At 36.1% G+C, this 19,090-nt stretch overlaps 1 protein-coding gene across 2 annotated transcripts in view; it reads left to right on the plus strand.

Annotated features, from left to right (window-relative positions):
- The first annotated feature begins 2,684 nt into the window (after positions 1-2,684).
- The window catches only part of TfAP-2 (transcription factor AP-2), a 141,060-nt gene continuing 124,654 nt past the window's right edge, over positions 2,685-19,090 (plus strand). Inside the window, exon 1 of one of the 2 annotated variants that reach the window (XM_074131274.1) lies at positions 2,685-2,822. In XM_074131274.1, coding sequence (XP_073987375.1) covers positions 2,700-2,822 — 123 coding nt within the window. In that variant the 5' untranslated portion in view covers positions 2,685-2,699. The remainder of the gene's footprint in view (positions 2,823-19,090) is intronic. The other variant, XM_074131276.1, reaches the window with a different exon arrangement.

Here is a 19,090-nt window from a genome sequence, read left to right on the forward strand (position 1 = left end):
TAAAAGTCCGACTTTTCGCCATAATAAGGAAATTACTAAACTAAGGGCAACAGCAATGGGTTTTCTCTTTCCTTAATAACGGATATAAACCAAGCCCTCCCTTGTCTTTAGCTCTGAGGTAATTAATTAAATACAATAATATTATTCTAATATTATCCGAGATCTTGTGCTCGGATATAAAAGTGACTCAAATAAAAGCATCTATTTCCTGTTTTGTTTGATTCAATTATATCACCAGTTCTCTAGCCGTCAGAAACTTGTTTTTTATTTATTTATTTGCTTCTTCGTACTCCGTCTGTACCCAGCTTCTCGTTATTTCTTCTTTAACAATGAGCACATCTGTCATAAGAAGCTTATTTTATTTCATTCCAAGCGATTTTGGAAATTAGTCTTCAGGAGTAATGAGGGGTCAAAGTGTTCGCTTTTCGCTTTCTTTCCTTCTATTTTTAGTCATACAGACTCACTCATATTAACATACAGACAGAAAATTTTGTAAAACCCACTTTTTCGTACTAGTGGGACCTCAAAAAGGTAAACTATTTTTCGATGATTTAGGCTGCAATCAGCGCGTAACAATGATACCAGTAACAGTATCAATAACAGTGAACAGTAGAAGTGAACGAGTTACCAAAAACATTTGAGTATGAATCAGTCACTCTCTTCACTTTAGAGGAGATCATGATTTGTTGGGTTCTCAGGAAGAGTTCAAGTTAAAAGAATGATTTTGAACTATAGGATTCGTGTGTGATTGTAGGTTGAAGTGCGAGTTTTCTGTATCGTGTTTTCAGCGACTTGAGCGATAAAAGAAATATTAAGATCAGTATGTAATATTCCGATTAGAGGCAGAAAATGGATCGTTTACTGTGGATGGAAGTATTTTAGATTGAAAAGATTGAATTCTTTGGAGATTGGAGCTTTTGGTTGAACCACATAGCTCTATTCCATACGCCCAGATGGATTTCAAAATAGAAGTATAAATCAATCTTTTGTTGTCTAAAGAGTGTTTTGATAGTGTCTGCTTAGTTCTGCACTTCTAAGTCTAGTGTGGATACAGTGAAAACTTAAAATTGATAATCTGCACAATTGCAAACCTCTTACAAGGGCTCGAGATGTGTGGGTGAGAGTTACCAAGCATCCATGTCAATAGGGTTCTTTATACTTGGAACCATTGCACATCGCAGCTATCCTCCATGTTAGGAATTGCTTCTCCAGCAGCCTTAAATTTCATATACGTAAACTTCTATTACTCTTATTATAAAAATTAAATATTTTTCCTAATTAATGAACTTCTTTTCCTTTTTTCAGGTAAGTGCAGTTGCTGTGTTGGAGATAATCTGTAGGTAAGAAGATATTTAGTGCGTTTTTTGTCTGAAATATATTGTTGAAACCGCAATCCTTGATGTACAGTAGTCTACCCGTCACAGCGATCTTGTTACTCCTAGAAATTCCGGAAACCTTTGCCTCCATTCTTTAAACAGTTTGTAAACATTTCGAAATCGTTCATATTCATTCTGACCGCTCCAAATACTTCCTCAGGAATCTTGGGGTGTTAGTAGATATGTAGCACGGACTACGCTTATCCTGATTAGTCCTAACATGTACACATCATGTTAAAGGACTTGCGCCGAAATGGCTGTTAGGTATGATGTTTAGGTTTATCGTTGGGACAGTCAGATGGTTCTTGGATAGACCAAGATATACAATAATCCATCGTTATAAGGGGAAAGAATCTGCAGAGCAACGTCAATAGTTCTAGTAAATCATTTATTTGGAACCTTAAAGCGTACTTTATATTTCTTATTTACACTGTACCGTGTAATTGTTTAATTATCGATGGGACTGTTAAGGTAGTGTAACTACCCTAGTACATTAGCGTTTGGATATCAAAGCCACCGAAGAGGGCGTACATCCTGCGGAAATGTGTCTTTACATTCACCCAACTAAAGATTCAAATATACGAATTTTCAATGAAATGGATGATTTTAATTGGATGATGATCAAAGCCCCTTAAAAGGAAGTACCATGGAATGGATACTCCATCTTTGTTGGTTTCCTCGAAAGTGTCTTTATCGAGTTTCAAGGAAAATCTAAGATATTGGGTTCCGTAAGCATCCCTCTAAAGTATCATTTCAGGATATTTTAGGGTTCTACTTATATGATTGTAGGGGTTTGCTAAAATCCAAATTTTGTCTTATTTCTGTTCTGTTTTTGTTTGGTTCCTAAACTATTTCCGAAAAAATGTTATTACGTAAGTAAATTACGACAAAAGAATGGCGAGTGAGGGTTTCAACATCAGGTTTTTCAGATAATTATCACCTGGGTAATGTATCCCCCCAAACACCGGCATATAGTTGGGGATACAGTCACGCAGCTTCTTCTTACTGTCACATACCAGTAATCAACTAAACGTTTTCGTCGCTCGGACCTATGCTCTACTAGACTTTAGAGATAAAGGTGGCAGTGCGTGTGCATGAAAGAGCTCTGCCAGTGATCGTGATGTGATCCTCTCTCCTCCTGGGTACGATACTAGAGTATCACTATTATTATTATTAAAAACCATCCGAGGGATAAACCCCCTTTTGCTCTAGAGCAGTTTTAGCGCATACTCCCCCACTTGATTGTACGTGGGGAGCCACGCCCCCATTTACATGATAGTCCCGCCCATTTGGTGGCCCCGTCGGCGTCCCCGCCCCAGCCTAATGCTCCCCGCGGCTGTCACCCTTCTCTCTCTCTTTACCAAAGCTCCCCCCCGGGAGCTTCCAGCTCCAGGGCTCTCCCCGCAGGAAATCAATTCCATTCCAGGCACACCCGAGGCTACCCCGGTGAGTACATAACATTTTGTAAGCGATACTCTCTGGCTTTGCCCGTATATTATATTACGCACTTTATGTTTTTAATACAATATAATGTTCACATATATATATGTTTTGTTTATTGTATTCACTTTATTTGATGAATTTGATTATCTATTTTAATATTTGAACTTAAAATTCAGTTACCAAACATCCAAAAATTACTGCCAACAAAACACTAACCAAACTGAGTTATCCAGATTTTTATCAATGACTTTATTCTGACCAATAACAATGAGCAAATTAATTAAATTTCAATTTTGGTGGCAGTTGATTGGTTCTTAGTTTTGGTTTTGTATTTTAAGTAAGTTAGTATATTTCTGCACCCCCTCTAACCTTCAGTATGTTTTTACGTATTTGAGATAAAATCTTCTTAAATTTACTGCTTTTAAAGATCTAATATGCATTTTATAATTTTGACCAAAGCTTAAAACAAAGTTCAATATAAATAATAGGTTAAAATTTAGGAAAAATTGAATGATTAGAGTAAGACACTCTCATGACCTTTCTTACCACAATTTAAGTAAAACAAAAAAAAAGTTGAAGCATTTTTTGCCAAATAATGCTCAAGACCACTCCGGCTCAAACCGATTTTGGCCACATTTGTAATTTTATTTACATATTACTTATTACAGAGTAATTGAGGACGGTCATTACTATAAATGGTGGCCACCACTTTCACGGATCTCTCCCTTCTAGAACTGGTTCAATAAGTATTTTACTAAAAAAATAAAAAATAAAAATAATTCAAGTCAGAGATATAGATCTGATCTACCTTCGTGAAGAGCTCACAAAGTTCTAAGAAAATCGGTGCAATCAAAATCGAGAAATCACCAATAAAAAAAAAAAAACAGAAAAATCATTCATTACCAGCTTCCAAGATGGCGCACATTTGAAAAATATGTAGGGGAACAAGGAAGCTGTTCAAAAAATCGATTGGTCGATTAATCGTTCGATTTCCTGATTGATATTTTCTAATTTTTTAAGCTTTTCATAAAAAGTGGCTCGTTCCATTTTTTTTTTTTCTCTTAATTTCTCATCTTAATCGCTCCAAATAGATCTAAAACTTGTGTGTGTGTAAATTTATTTAATGGCATAACCAGGGAAGACGTGGAATTAACATATGTTTATTTCTCCAGAGCCTCCACATATTATGTATAATCCTATATTCTACAATATATAATATTAACCGAGGAATCGGAGTGAATTGCTAAAATTCGGTTTTAGAAAGAATTAGCGTGACCGGAAATACATATTTCCTGGAGAGTTCTTTTCAGTTTTTAGCGAGATTAGCACAACTGTTGATTCATTAAATTTTATATATGTACTAACATTTTATGTTCAAACCTACAATATTTTAGTTTTGAAATTTTTCCCAAAAATATTTATTTCCGGGCAAAGGGACTTCCGTTTTTCGGGTGAAAGTGCTATTTCTGTGATTTGTTTTGTTTTACTACCTGAGCACAGTATTAGTTAGGATTAAATATATGTATAACAACCCGTCGGAATTAGTAAAAAGTTGTAAAAAGAAGTGTTAAACTCATGGACTCATACTAAGTAAAGAACGTATTGCTATATCGTGTTTCTAATGGAAACGTCAGTATGAGGTTCCCTCAGTCAATAAAAAAAGTGTTGTTTTTCTCGAAAAATTGGGTATGAACCCTCGACGTAAAACAGAACCAAACGAAAAATCGAACGACGCACAGACATGTATTCCATTTGAATAGTACTAGTAATAGGAGAATTTCAATAAAACGGCCTAATACTTTCCTTGGTTTTCTTAGGTTTTTTTAAAATTGGCATGCTCATTGCACAAAAGTATTCACTTAATCATTTTTTTAAATCGATTAATTCTAGAAAGACGGAGATTGTAAGGGCCATTTTGAAACAGTTTTTTGATTCTATCACTTACTTATAAAAACCAACGAAAATTAAAACAAGTTGTTAACATTTTGAGTTAAAAGAAAATGAATTAACCGGGAGCTACCCTATACAGAATGTTTTTAGCGATATATTTGATAATTTTTTTTAACTTCCTGTATACTTAGTTAAATGTACATAGCTCTTTAGTTTTATCGTGGTTTTACTTTTTCCTCTTCTTCATCTTTTAAAAACAGAAATTAGACAGTTTTAAGAAAATTCTGAGTAGGGAGAGTGGTTGGCGCGAAGATTGTGGAAAATGGTTTTAAAAGCGGGTAAATTGCAGCTAGAATTAAATACGTTCTAAAAAAGTCGGAAGTTAAAATCTTGAGATTCGTAGTTAGAGGAAGACGTAGGAGTCACTCGGTTTTTATTTCCTGTCATTGCAGATTCTCATGTAAATATCTTTTTAGGACATTTTCTGTGCGTTTTCATTTTGGTCGTTGTTGGGCGACTGAAAAAGAATGAAAAGAAGTTCGTGTGGATAGTGAGTTTTAGGGACTGAATTTTAGTGGGAGTAAATTCTTCTTGCGGCGATTTGGTATCCACAAGAGGATTAGGACGGTATAAGAGTTTTAGGGGTCGCTTTATTTAGGGAGGAGAGGAGTCTGGATTAATTTTAGTGAAGATGGGGACGGTATTAGGTGCGATAGAGTGCTGAGGAGTTGATGAAACTCGTAAATTTTGGGAGTCTGGATTAATTTGTAGAAGAGGGAAGGTATTAGGTGCAATAGAGTGCTGAGGAGTGGATGTAACTCGTAAATTTTGGGAGTCTGGATTAATTTGTAGAAGAGGGACGGTATTAGGTGCGATAGAGTGCTGAGGAGTGGATGTAACTCGTAAATTTTGGGAGTCTGGATTAATTTGTAGAAGAGGGAAGATATTAGGTGCAATAGAGTGCTGAGGAGTGGATGTAACTCGTAAATTTTGGGAGACTGGATTAATTTGTAGAAGAGGGAAGATATTAGGTGCAATAGAGTGCTGAGGAGTGAATGTAACTCGTAAATTTTGGGAGTCTGGATTAATTTGGGTACTGGATGGTTATGGAGATTTCTAGATTCATTTATCTGTCTATCTCTATTTCTAATACTTGAAATATAGATATTTATAACTGATGATTGACTATTTACTTACCTCGCGTGTGTTTTCGCTCTGTTTATTAGTTATTTAATAGTAGTAGAAATAGTTGTGGCTTGGCAGTATATTATTACAGTGTGTATATGTACTTGATTTATATGAGTGGGTCACGTGACCATGATCTCTAGATACACCGAGCTCTAGAGAGCGCCGCAATAAGTGCGGTTGAAGTAGAAACTGTGTGCATGTGCGAGAAAGGGTGTTGACAGAGGAGTATTGTCTCCTCACATTGGAGAGAAGGTCGTCAGCTTGACAGCACTGTGTAGCCCCAGTTTGGAAATCAATAACCCCGGGGACACACAGCCTTGTTTGATCTCCCTCTGGGAGGAGTTTCTCACCCCACAGACATACTGCACCGACGGGGGGAGGGTGAGGAGCAGGAAATGAATGGTTAACCATCATCATCATCATCATCCCCTTCTTAGCAATAAAAGTTTGCAATGAACTGGGCGAAGTTTAGGGCGGCGACGTCAACGGAGGGGGGGGTTGTTGATATTATCCTGTGGAGCGGATAATGCAACATATTGGATGTTTGTCACAGTTTGTTGGTCAGGTCATCTAGAGAGGCGCCTTAATTCGCCACTTGGTGGGTGGCTTGCTTGTTTCTTAAACCAACCGGAAACATTTACAGGGTTTCTCTTATGTTTCTCCTTTTCTGCAAGAGGGCGTATAGCGATCGTGACAACAGTTTCTAGTTAGATTTCCACCGGATAGACATCTTTTGGAGGTCCACTGAGGACATTATCATTATTATTAGAATTACCATTATTCCGAAGATTCGAATAATGAATAGATGTTTACCTGTTTTATCTTCTATCCGTAATTTAATTGAATTATTGATAGTTATCAAGTAAACTTTACATTTGAGAGGGACTACTTAAAATGTGTAATGACGCACTCCTGACGCTCTTATCCAACATTATTGCTATACAGGGTGTATGCGGAGGAGTGGTCGAAACTTCGGGAGGTGATTCAGCAGCTCAAATGCAACAAAAAATATTCTCTTCACTTTGGCCCGATTCTCAATAGTGTCCAAGATATTTGCATTTTTAACTTTTCCGTCGATATTCGCGTTTTTCACCATAAAAATGGCCGTAACTTTTCTACCCTTTATCCTACAACAAATCTGCTTATTCTAGACGAAAGAGCATTAAATTTCCTATAAATTTACTCAATACAAAGCCTCAAAACGTTCCTCATAACAATGAAATTTTTACTTTAATGTCCAAAAAATTCGTTCTCGATGATTTTTGTTAAAATTTTCAACTGTATTTTGTCAATGATAAATGGAATCAAGGAGTCACATAATTTCAGAATAAGTTGCGCATTTATTGAGCTTCAAGACCATATGGATTTTTTTGGTTTTTAATAAAACCCTACCCCGAAATGAATTTTCTTCAAATCCGGAAGTTAACTTGAATATTTAACCCTTAATAACGTCATAAAGAAAGTAGCAAAAATGTTTTTCCTGTTATGTCATTTTTGTGACTTCTTTTTTTACTTGTGAAGGTCATGGAATTCTTTAATTCACAAAAACAATAAACCGTAGATTCCCCCCCCAAAAAAAATACCCTAGAGGGAAGCCCATCTCCCCCCACTACCCTGAAAACTATGTTTTCATATAAGTATTTAATGTAGTATGAAATTAGTTTGATTCTCTGTGGGGGGGCTTTACATTTTCCTAGATTACATTTAATGTGTTTTTTAAAGAATTTTTCTAATAATCAATCAGTTTTTGTCAGCGAGAAACTGTTACAAGATTATATTACGCAAATAAATTGAATATTTAACATCCGCTTTTTTTTTAGTACGTCCTACATCCGCTTGTCTCCATTCTTTGAAATTTCCTTCAGCCAAATAAAATAGGAAATCTGATTTTATATAATTTCATTTACCACATTTTCCTTCAATTTTTTTGGTTTCCTGTGTTTTGTACACCCATAAATATGGAATATCCTTTCGGTGAATGTTGCTGTTCTAGCGGGACTGGGAGGTAAAACATTATTGAACGGAAATATCTGGCTGGTGATGGTTACGTATTATTGAATTTAGGAAATGTCAATATCCTGGGTGCTCAATATCAAGTCTTCTCTGAATATCCCATCTAACTTCCCTTTGAAAGGTCCCTCTTCAACCTAAGAAGAAGTTTTATTCAAAGAGTATTTTTACAGGCATAAAGAATAACTTGTAGACTTTTAATTGATAATAATTTGGTCTGGACACTCGCAGGATTTCTGTTTTTTCGCCACAACTTAACTTTTTTGATACGTAGAATTCGTAAAATAAGCATTTGATACGGTCCTTTTCGAGGTACAAAGCCACCGGAAACTTTAAATGGGCAATAATTAAAATTAAAATACGTAATTAAATCAGAACTCAAATAAAAATTCTTGTTATACGAAGAATTATTTATAGGAGCATTCCAAACATTATTTTGCAATCGGGGGGGCTCTGTCGAACAGTTTAGCGACCCTGGTAAAGTAAGAAAATACCAGACAGGAAGAAGCGATAGTTCATCAAACGGTCAAACTAAGCGGAAATGATCATATTGAATATTGTGCATCGGTTAACTAAATCAACATCGTCGAGTCGAGAAAATATCTGAACAGAATTTACTCTGGCTGAATGAAGGCGCATATTACTCGTACTATTGCAATTTGAACTCTTCCTCTCCCTGCCATGCCTCTAACGTTTTAATGCTTTAAAAAAAAATAGATCTCCCTTGAAGATTATTTAGTAATGATTAGTCCTAGAGGATAGTAGGTAGTACTTGTGTGGTCCTTGCGTGAAATTAAAAGCTTGATTCGATTATAATATCGATATAGCTGTGATCAACATTTCAATCGTTTTTCGTTTTGCTAATAGCTTAGGGGAAAGTTTTATGTTACCAAAATAAACCCTCGTAAGTGAAAAAATAAAACATTTTCAGTAAGTCGCCGCTTTGCAAGTTTTAATATCATTATTGATTCTGGGTCTTTAAAATCTGAAATTTTGGTTCTGGTCTTATCGTTGGCACATGTCTTTCTAAATTCTTGAAATGGATGGCTTCACAGCATTCAAACTTAGCTCAGAAGATGTTGACAAATTAAAAATGGTAATTAGTGGTACAGAAGATTCATAATTAGAATATGATTTTGTATCTCTCTCGGTCTAATTGCAGACTGTCTTGATTGGATCCCTTACTGGGCAGTGTGGTTTAAGAAGACTTCTCCACTCTTTTCCCTCAATGAGACACATACCTGACTCTTTGTGTAAAGATACCTGAAGTAGAGGAACGATTTTTTTAGAAATCCGCTTACTGTTTGTAGTGCGAGGAGATTTATGAACTGGTTAACTAGTGGAAGACCTTAGGCTATAAAAATCATTCGATCATCTACTGATCTTAGATGATCTAAGTTTGTTCTTGAATTTAAGTAATAGTCATCCCAGACTGAGGCAGATCTTGACATATAACGGTAACCTTATCTTCATGACGCCACTACGGTGAACCACCGAAATAAAGGGAGAACTGTGGACGTAAAGATACATAATTAGTTTAACTTTCTGTATCTACTGGAATCTAAGAAAACGAAATAATCCCAGATTCTGGGATTTTTTTAAAGCGGAAATCTTGGAAATAGATATAAGTTTCCGTGCAGTCGACAAGTATTTCTGTTAATTGGCAGAAAATGTAAAAATTATCTTTTTTTTTAAAGTATACAACGTGTCTCTCTTAATATTCATGAAATGAGAATAAAAATAGTCAAAATGCCATTAGCATATAACATACTCGTAATTGAAAGAAATTACAGTGCAAATGGAGCTAAACAGCTGATGGTGACCTAAACTATGTTTAATTTCTATAAGGAAGGTTATAGCCAGCTATTTTCGCAAATTATTTCTATCTGTTGAGTACATGATTGTATCAAATATCAAAAACATTAAAGGAAACGTAGACAGTTAATGTCTGCAGTAATTTGGGTGCAGCACACTCGATAATTTGTACTCTTTTGATATACACATCTGTATATGCTTATTATATGCACATATAATAAACATATGCATATAATTAACTTATTTAGTTTCACCATTGTAGAATTATGTCTTAATTTTTATGAGGATCGGATAGATTGGAAGGTCTTTAAAAAAAAAAATTATTCGCACATCCGTTCGAACTATTTCCTTCAAATTAGGAATCTTCATATTTAATTCTAATATTACGTAAGTGGTAATGCGTTACAATTCAACAAAATGTTACTAAATTCACGGGAATTTCAAAACCTATATTATTCCTTCCCAAAGCTACAGCTGGGGGGTGTAATTTTTCTTCAACCCTTCCTTACTCCATCTATTAAAAAAAATTGTTGTGTGTCTGTCCGCTACAAATCACTGCCGAACATTCTGCTTACAGTCCTGAGTGCGCTTTCAGTCTTTCAATAAAAGTACATCTGTACTTGAGGGCGTTTTAGATAGAGGGAAAACCGGAAAAAATCTATTACAGTCTAATCTAATATAGTGGCACTACGGTAGATCGGCTTTGTCCTAAAACCTACAGAAATATCAAATTTTTAACTATCAACAACTTTTTGTTTTTAAGTTATCTGATCCTAACGCTACACTTCTCACATACGCAGATGTCAACGTCTTACTGTCCACTAATCACGATCCTGGAATAGCTCACAGCCGCCAGCAATCACATCTCTCCTCATTAGGAGAGATGGTTCGAGAAATGGGCTAATTAAGCCTAATGAAACTAAGTCTCAAAACATCACCTTCATTCTTCGTCGCGTTACTCTTCCTCCAGTCTTCTAATAACCTAATACAGGGATGGCCAAACTTTTTTGATCATGGACCCCCCCGTATATAATTTTTCGAAATCTCCATCGACCCCCCATAAATTTTCAGTTAATTAAAATAAAACTATCTATTAGGTGTTTGTACATTTATTTATTTTAAACATTTATTTAAGTAATTTAACATTGTGTAACAATAGTTTAATGAAAAATATCTTAATGTTGAAATTTAACTGCCTTAATATTTATTAAATAATAAGTAATTAAAAATAAGTAAAGTAACTACAGTATTGCTTCTTAATTAATGAGATGGGTGTGCCTGGTGTTTCTTTGCAAGGTTCGCTATATTGGTGTCGAAATTGTTTTTCCTTCGACCCCCTGGCTCAGATCGACCCCTACTTTTGTTAAATAGACCCCTGGGGGTCTATATAGACCACTTTGGCGACCTCTGACCTAATACCTCTACCAGTGGTGAACGTGGCCCGCTACCTTGGGCTTCACTTAGACCGGAGACTTTGTTGTAACCCCCACACTAAACAGAAAAGAACAGAACTAAACAGACGCGGTCGACTACTTGAAAGACTTATAGACGATAGATCTAAACTGTCTCTAGACAACAAAAGACTAATTTATACTTCTATTTTGAAACTCATCTGGGCGTATGGAATAGAGCTTGGGGTTCAACCAAACTCACCAATCTCCAAAGGATTTAATATCTTCAATCTAAAATATCTTCGAACCATTTTATGTCTCAAACCTGACTTTACACATTGACCTTAACATTATCACACAAGAACGCTAAAACACGATACAGGAATCTCCACTTCAACCTGCAATCTCATATAATTCCTTTTTCTTTCTTCTAATACCCTTCCTGATATCCCGACCAGACGTCTTAAGACACAGTGGCCTCATGATCTCCTCTCTAGTGAAGAGAGTGACTAACAGTCTAATGTTTTGGAGTGTTACCACCGGGTAACTTCTCCACTCGTTTGTATCTACCATTCTCTTCTATCATTGTTACTTACAGTGCCAACGCGCTGATTATAGCACAAATAAACGCTACAAAAAAAAAAAAATGCTATCTAGATAAACCTTTAAAAGCCACTTATTCATATTCAGAAGAACTTCGTAAACATGTTTTCACGAGGAAATTTAAAAGCTGTAAAATTGCGCAATACTTCTTCTTCTTCTATTGGAGGATAAATATTAAAGGACAAATTCGCACATTATGACGTAGAAGTTGGACCGGAACTTTAGTATCAGAATGCGGCAATGTTACCAAAATGTAATAACACTAGGATTAAACTTCTTGATACGCGAACGCAAAACTGGATTCCCAAAAATTTGAAACCATAGCGAAACACTTCCTCTTAGGGTCGATAAAAGAATTTTTAAAGGTTGGTAGGTTGGTGACAGTGGAAAAACGAACATATTTCACTAGAGAGCGCCCAGGATTCGGTGCTTCATTAATAAAACATAGCCTTTACCCAGCAGCCAACCTACCAGCATCAGCCAACTACATTGAAATTCAAAAAACATTTTTTTTACTGTTGTATTAGATTGGTTTGGCTAGCTTTTTTTTTTTCCTAACATTGGATGGTAATCACATGTCATTAGAGCACAGTGTGGCCAACCTCTTTCTGTAAGTGTGTATATATTACTATTTACTAATGCTGTTGTGCTACCGTTCTGTTCCCACAATTCCACGGCCCTCTCAATTGTTAGTTTGAAGTACCACTAAAAACAAGTGAAGATTGAGAAAGAGAAAAAGAAGAAGAACTTTCCAGATATTCCTGTTGTGAGGAGGACCCCAATAGTAAAATTCAAATTTATTCAAAATACATCACGATTTTACAATTTTCATTTTTGATTAATCTCCCATCATCCGAAACTACGAAACATGTATGTATATGTATTCACCTTCTCGTAATCATCCAAAGTTGTTTCAGTCTCGTCCTCTTCCAGTCTCTTCAGTAAATGATCTTGGTCTTTATTTTTATTGTATCACTATTTTTAATCACTAACCCCTGTTTTCTAGGAGTTAGACTCCAGTATAGTAGTAGAAGCATTCTTATAAGTGGAGGGTATGGAGTTCTGTAGCCTCCAGGGTGAGTGGTCTACATCGTGCTGATGAACTATGGCTGGAGGCCACAAGAACTATATACGTATACACTTCTGGTCCTTGTTTATTATATCATTCCACTACTTGTGTATGCACTCCCTCAACTTATCTATGCTGCTGCTGTTGTTCGTATCATTACGGCAGCGTGTTGTTGTTTGGGTCGGTTTCTTCATTATCTTACCACCGTCTCTTCTTTTATTATTTCTTTCTATTTTAGCTCAAGTCACCCGACTTGAAATCCAATTTCCATAATGATTCGTTCTTTTCTTCATTGCTTCTTCTGAAAAAAAAAAATTTTTTTTAAATTTTATGCTGATTCGTAAGAAACTCCTCTCCTGCAAGCGTCAAAATGTAAATTAGATTTTGTTTGCATGTAACATATCATTTGCATAGAGCTGAACAATCTGTTGGAGATCTGAACTGCCATATAATTGCTCAACTAAAGAACCCAAGAAGTGTGTGCTGTTATCTCCAGCTACCTAAAAACCATTGCGATCTTGGATGTTGTAAAAATCACCCAGGAACTTCTTAGATTTCATAACCGTTTGGAGCACTATCTCAAGTTTATTATTTCCAAACGTGCTCCAGAGCTTGACTTGAATGCGGTTAGGAAATTTCAAGAGATTTAAAAGTATCCGGGTTCAGATTTTAATTTCTTCTAAAGTGGAGAGAACTAAAATGGAAAGTATTCTCAGCAGAAATGCTGGGCATTTAGAGAGAGGGCGTAAGTGTGGTTGGTGCCAAGTACGGACTGGCAGACTGGAAGTCTAGATCTGACTTGAGAGTCACTACAGATGCCAGCGATTCGCCGTTCAAGCTTCAACCTACTATTATAGTTCCAGGTATCCAGAAGACTTAATTCTATGTGAAGGCTGATTTCTTTTCATGGGCTCTTCCACAGAAGAAGTATTTCGCTTAATTTAGAAAGCTGTCCCTCCCGCCTCCGGAACTGTCTCCGCCCGCAAGGAGTTATTAATTAATTTGAGTGCAGGCTTAGCAGCGTGCTGTGTGCATTAGCATTCACTCTCCATTTTCCACCTGTTTTAATAAGAAGCTTAAAGTTTTGTTTGCCAGAGTACTGAAGAGACGAGAAAAGGCTATTTAGAGGGTTTTGAGCTGTGGACAGATGTCACCCCGGGTGTGTGTTGTTTGGTTGTGTCGAGGGTGTTCTCAGGCTGTGAGAGTGTAGTCTAGTATTAGTGTGGACGGTTTGATGAGAATGGAAACAACATCCACTCACCGCTACGCAGGGCTGGCTGGCTACACCAACAGGCCATCCCCGACTTAGAATCCCTTTGTGCAGGGTTTCAATTCTCCTCCCTCCACCTTCACTTCCTCATCTTGTTCCACACTTTAACCAATACACTACTATTTCTCTATATTAACATGTAAATGGGGTAACCACTTTGATCTTACACACTCACACACTTAATTGTATTGATATGTAATTTGCCATAAGCAATTGTCATTTAGAGTTAATTTACTCTGTGTAGTGAATGAGTTCAGCACTTTGGGAGAGATCTGCCTTATCCCAAAGGTTGGTTGGTACACCACTGTCTGTACCGTCTGTTAGTATCCAGTGTTCCTGGTCTGGTACATGTGTTTCTGACATAATCACCCTCTCTGCAGCATCGTTTTCGTTATTTTTTCTTTTTTGTCCCCACGAAACGCCCCTAAAAGTGAGGTTAATGAAACTTGAAATTAAAAACATTATCATTAATTTAGGCCCCAGAGATATTTGGGTACCGTTTGATGTTGGAGGAATTAAACCAAAAGAAGAGAAATCAATTATGAAATATCTCACACTCTCTTGCAATAGATTTTCACAGTTGTAAGAGAATTTCTTCATATTCAGCTTTTCGGCTCACTGACTAGGAATGAACGTCTCAGAAATAGAGCGTCAGAGAAAATCCCTTCATATCCTCTCCCGCGGGACCCTCAGTTTGTGAAGTATCGGCGGAAATTCGTTTCATGAGATCTGGGTTAAGTAATAAGCGAGAAAAACGGAAATGAATACCAAGTACCTGTCTTGAAAACGCCACTTTCTGTCAAGTTTAACCTAAAATGTTCCATGTTTCTTGATCAGTTTCTAATTTATTAGGACATATTCTTTGCTTTTTGGAGTCGTTTGATTCTCTTTTTGATTCTTCTTGATCAAATCTCAAGATCTATCACAATCCGTTTGATGGAAAACTATCTAGCCTTATATTATCTGTTGCTTTAAATTTATTAGTAAATAAAATTTAATAAAGTGCAATTATAATTTCTTATCTAAGACTATTCTATTCTAATTAACTTACGGACCCTTCTTTTCTTTAATTTTGGTTTCCCATAAAAGTTCTTCTATTGGAAAATGCATTTTGAATTTCCTATTCGTCGGTTCAAGTTCCTTATTGGAAAATTACGGAAACACCTTTTTTCCATAAATGTATTGCAATTAGAAACTCCATTATTCTGAAGTGAATTAAGAGTTATTCAAGAAATTCTTTCATGATATCAGTGGTATACTTAATAATGTCAATAAAGCTCTTATAATGCTATTGTTGGTAACAAAGGTTATTGTAGATTATTTTAGTTCTCTGACAAAGATAAAAAGTGGCGTGACGTATTTAGCAAATTACTTTTTTTAACCTGTAATAAAATACTTCGAGATTTTTAATTTATTTAAGATGTATCAGATTTTTAAAGTCATTAGCGCCCCAGAATCTTTTTCAGTGCCCTGTTAGCTTTCAGACAGTATTCATCATCTGAGATTTCAGCTGTACGAGACTCGTAGGAATAGAAAAATCTAAGAACAGATAACTGGTTCGTATCCGGGATCAGTATTATTTTTAAAATAATCCTGTATGTGATGAATTGAGTTATAAAATTGTTTGACATATTTGTTGTAAGTTCTTGACCATCCTTGTAATATATGACGTACTTTTGCGTTGTAAAATTTCTGTACTTTCAAGGATTGGAAACGGATTATTAACTACTTGTCTTGGATCTCTAGGCAGGGATTAACGTGTATTTCTTTGATCAGGATGTTAGTGGTCTGAGACTTCGATCTTTGTCTTTAGTGAATTGCTACTTCCTGTGAACTTTATTATTAGATAAGTAAGTTCTTTATTGGAGGTTTTGATCATTACTATCATGTCAAGGCTCAACTAAGTCATAATAATAATAATAATTAAGTTATTAAAGAAGTCTTCCCGCTTGGCGTTAAAAAGTTTATAGCATAAACAATGCTTAAAAAATGACACCAATTATTCCAGCGTACCTTATATTGATTTATGTCCTTCACACGGGTTTCCTCACATTGAGCTAGGTGGTGACTTTGTAAGTCAAGAGGTTTGTGCCGGGGATCTTTGTTTGGGGAGATAATGGCTGGAATGTTAGGCGTTTTGTAGGAAGGTAACTGTTGTGTGGGGCTTAGGGTCAGATCACAGGGATATAAGCATGGTAAAATAGAGGAGCTACTACGCTCCCCTGTAGGAACTCTCTATAGGAAACCCTTTTTTTTTGTACCCCACTGCATGTACGTAATTCCAACATTAGTCCAGAAGATCGCTATTAGTGAGGGAGCTAGATGCATACACTCATGCCCCAAACTCCATTATATGTATGTATATATGTACATCTCACATACTGGCAACTCTTTTACTTCAAACACACATACACAATCACGGCTAAAGTACTTCATTGTTCAGATACAGGAGGCTGCGTCTCTTAGAAATCAATACCTACTAATAATGTGATAACATAATACCACCATTAGATCTCTCTATCTCTCCTCCCCTCATGGTCACTCTCTCTCTATCCTTCCCCTCTCTTCCATAACTCTGCCCTTCTCCCTTTGTTTCTCTCGTAGTTTTTTTACCCACACTCCGCTATTATTTACTCTAATATATAAATTATATTTAAGATTTATACAATAATTTCTTTTTTTTAAATATCGACAAAAATAAAATGCCAGAGGCTTCGTAAATCCAAGTACTTTTATATACAAGCTAAAGCAGCTGTACTTCTTCAGAGTATTATGCGAACATTGTGGTATCAGAATTGCAGTTCAAAGTAGGTATTGCTTGGTCGGGAAGAGATGGTATCTGGGGTTCATCTAGGGGTGTATTTGCATTTTGAATTGTACAGTAGTGATTAAACATTAAAATGCTCGGTACCTCAGAATAATCTATTCAGTTCTATTCTTTTCTAAAAGTGAAAGCAGAGGCCAAAGAAATTTGGATTGAAGGTGGCCAAGAAATCTTTGAAGAGGTTAAAGAATTTAAATAATTTTTGTACTGGGATAACCTCAAATTACAGAATAACCGAAGGCTTTTATGGACGAACGGAAGCTGGAAATAGATGCCTAGGAATCTGTGCTTTGTTTATATGGGGGCATTAAGAGTGAGAATGGTTTCTTTGTCGACTTTCTTGTTGTATTTCTGTTTACGAATTCTTACGCACTGTAAGATATCGGTGCTTTTGGAGTCTGTAAAGTCTGTTCTGTGGACTACGTTTGATTCTACATTGGTAGAAGTTATATCTTTTATGAATTCAGATATTTTTGTCCCTTGTAACTAATATTATATATATATATATATATATATATAATATATATGTATATATATATATATATATATACACATATATATAGTTTTTCTTCACTCTCGTAAGTTGTGAGAAAAGTGGAAATTTAAAAAAAAAAAATATTCCTTTTAGGGAGCTTGTTGGGAAATGTCCACTTCCTATTTCTGCCGAGAATTGGATTTTGTCTGCTACGCAAAATAAGGGAGTCATTACTGCTCAGTCTACCCAAGTAAAACATTCATGCTACAGTGTTTCGAAGTTTGCTGCGTCTATTGTCTCATTGTGCACTTAAGATTTGAAATTCTAATGAAGTTTTTTTTTTATCATCGTGACAAATAAAAAAAGAATAGAAATTACATACTAAAACTTAACACTTAATAATGATAATGGAGCAGGCGATAATAGTATTTAACGTGGTGATAAATTAGTGAGGTGGGTTAAATTAGTGAGGCGGCGGTCAAAGAAGAGGGGAGAGAGGATGGCGTGCCTCCTTAATAGATGGCGTGGAGGTCAACAGTGCCAAGGTACCGCACCATTGGCTCAGATAAAAACTCTTAACCTGGCGTATAATTTCGGACATAGATCATCATCAGCAAGTGTTTTTATTATTGTTATTATTATGTTGTCTCTTTTTCTCTTTGTTGGCGTGTTCAGCTAGCACTCTCACGGACCTCTATGGTGCCCTTTGGCAATTTCACCACCCTTTAGGGCTCAGATAAGTCGTATTATATACACACCTACTTTAACCCAACTAAAAAAAAGCTATATATTAACTTTTTTTCCCGCCAATTTTTTTTTTTTGTAATACCTTGCTGTATGTTTAACCTTTTTTGACGTCTTTGGATTTTTTGGGGGGGGGGAATATGTCGACTGGACTTCTTTTTCTAGCTGCGGCATCGTAGTATTCAAATTGAGAAAATTTCAATAAACAATGCTTTATGTCAAAGCGTGGCTTTGTAAGTGGGGGATTCCCAGTTCGAATCCCGTGTATGACTACTTTTTATTTGTTCGGAAAAATTGTTTATATTAAAGTATGAGCTTCCGCCCTCGCCCACGACATCTAATTGGTTGTTGGACGTTAAACACTACCTGAAAAAATGGGCGATTACTTTACTTAAGTTCCCGTGGAAATATTCAGTGTACAGTTGTTTGTATGTTATAAGAATGAGAATTTAAATTAACGTTTATAATCGCCGAAATGGGGAGAGAATAACGATATTTTCAACGATCTGAGTAACCTGTAGTTCTGTCAACACAGCACAAGCATTACATCGCTTAGGAGTGACATAAATACTTACTTAAAGTAAACAACTATTTTGGCTTAACATCTCCTTGGAGGAAGGAAAAAAGATCTCACTTTAGGGTAGAAATAAGAAGAGTCACTGGGTTTCAATCGGTTTGTGGGACACCAATAGTTGAAGATTTCAGGATGCAGTTGGAGATGTTGCGAACCAAGTAAATCTTCCTAGGGGAAATCCTGAGAGGAATGGTCAGAGGAGATGTTCTTGAAGAAGTCAATGCGGAGCCATCTGTAGCTCAGTTAGTTGCTAAGATCTTGCAGAAAAGTCGATTCTGTTGGCCAGGCTATAGTCTGAAGATTTCACCAAGCTTTTTATGACTGTTGCGCTGCTCAGAAGGGTAGAATGGATCTCTATACTACGCTTCTATGTTATTCTCTTCCTGCAGAATTGCTAAGTGTTGCTGTGGACTTCTTA

Source organism: Rhodnius prolixus, unplaced genomic scaffold, assembly GCF_049639745.1.
Source record: "Rhodnius prolixus isolate KJV_2025 unplaced genomic scaffold, Rpr scaffold_4, whole genome shotgun sequence".
Taxonomy (NCBI): domain Eukaryota; kingdom Metazoa; phylum Arthropoda; class Insecta; order Hemiptera; family Reduviidae; genus Rhodnius; species Rhodnius prolixus.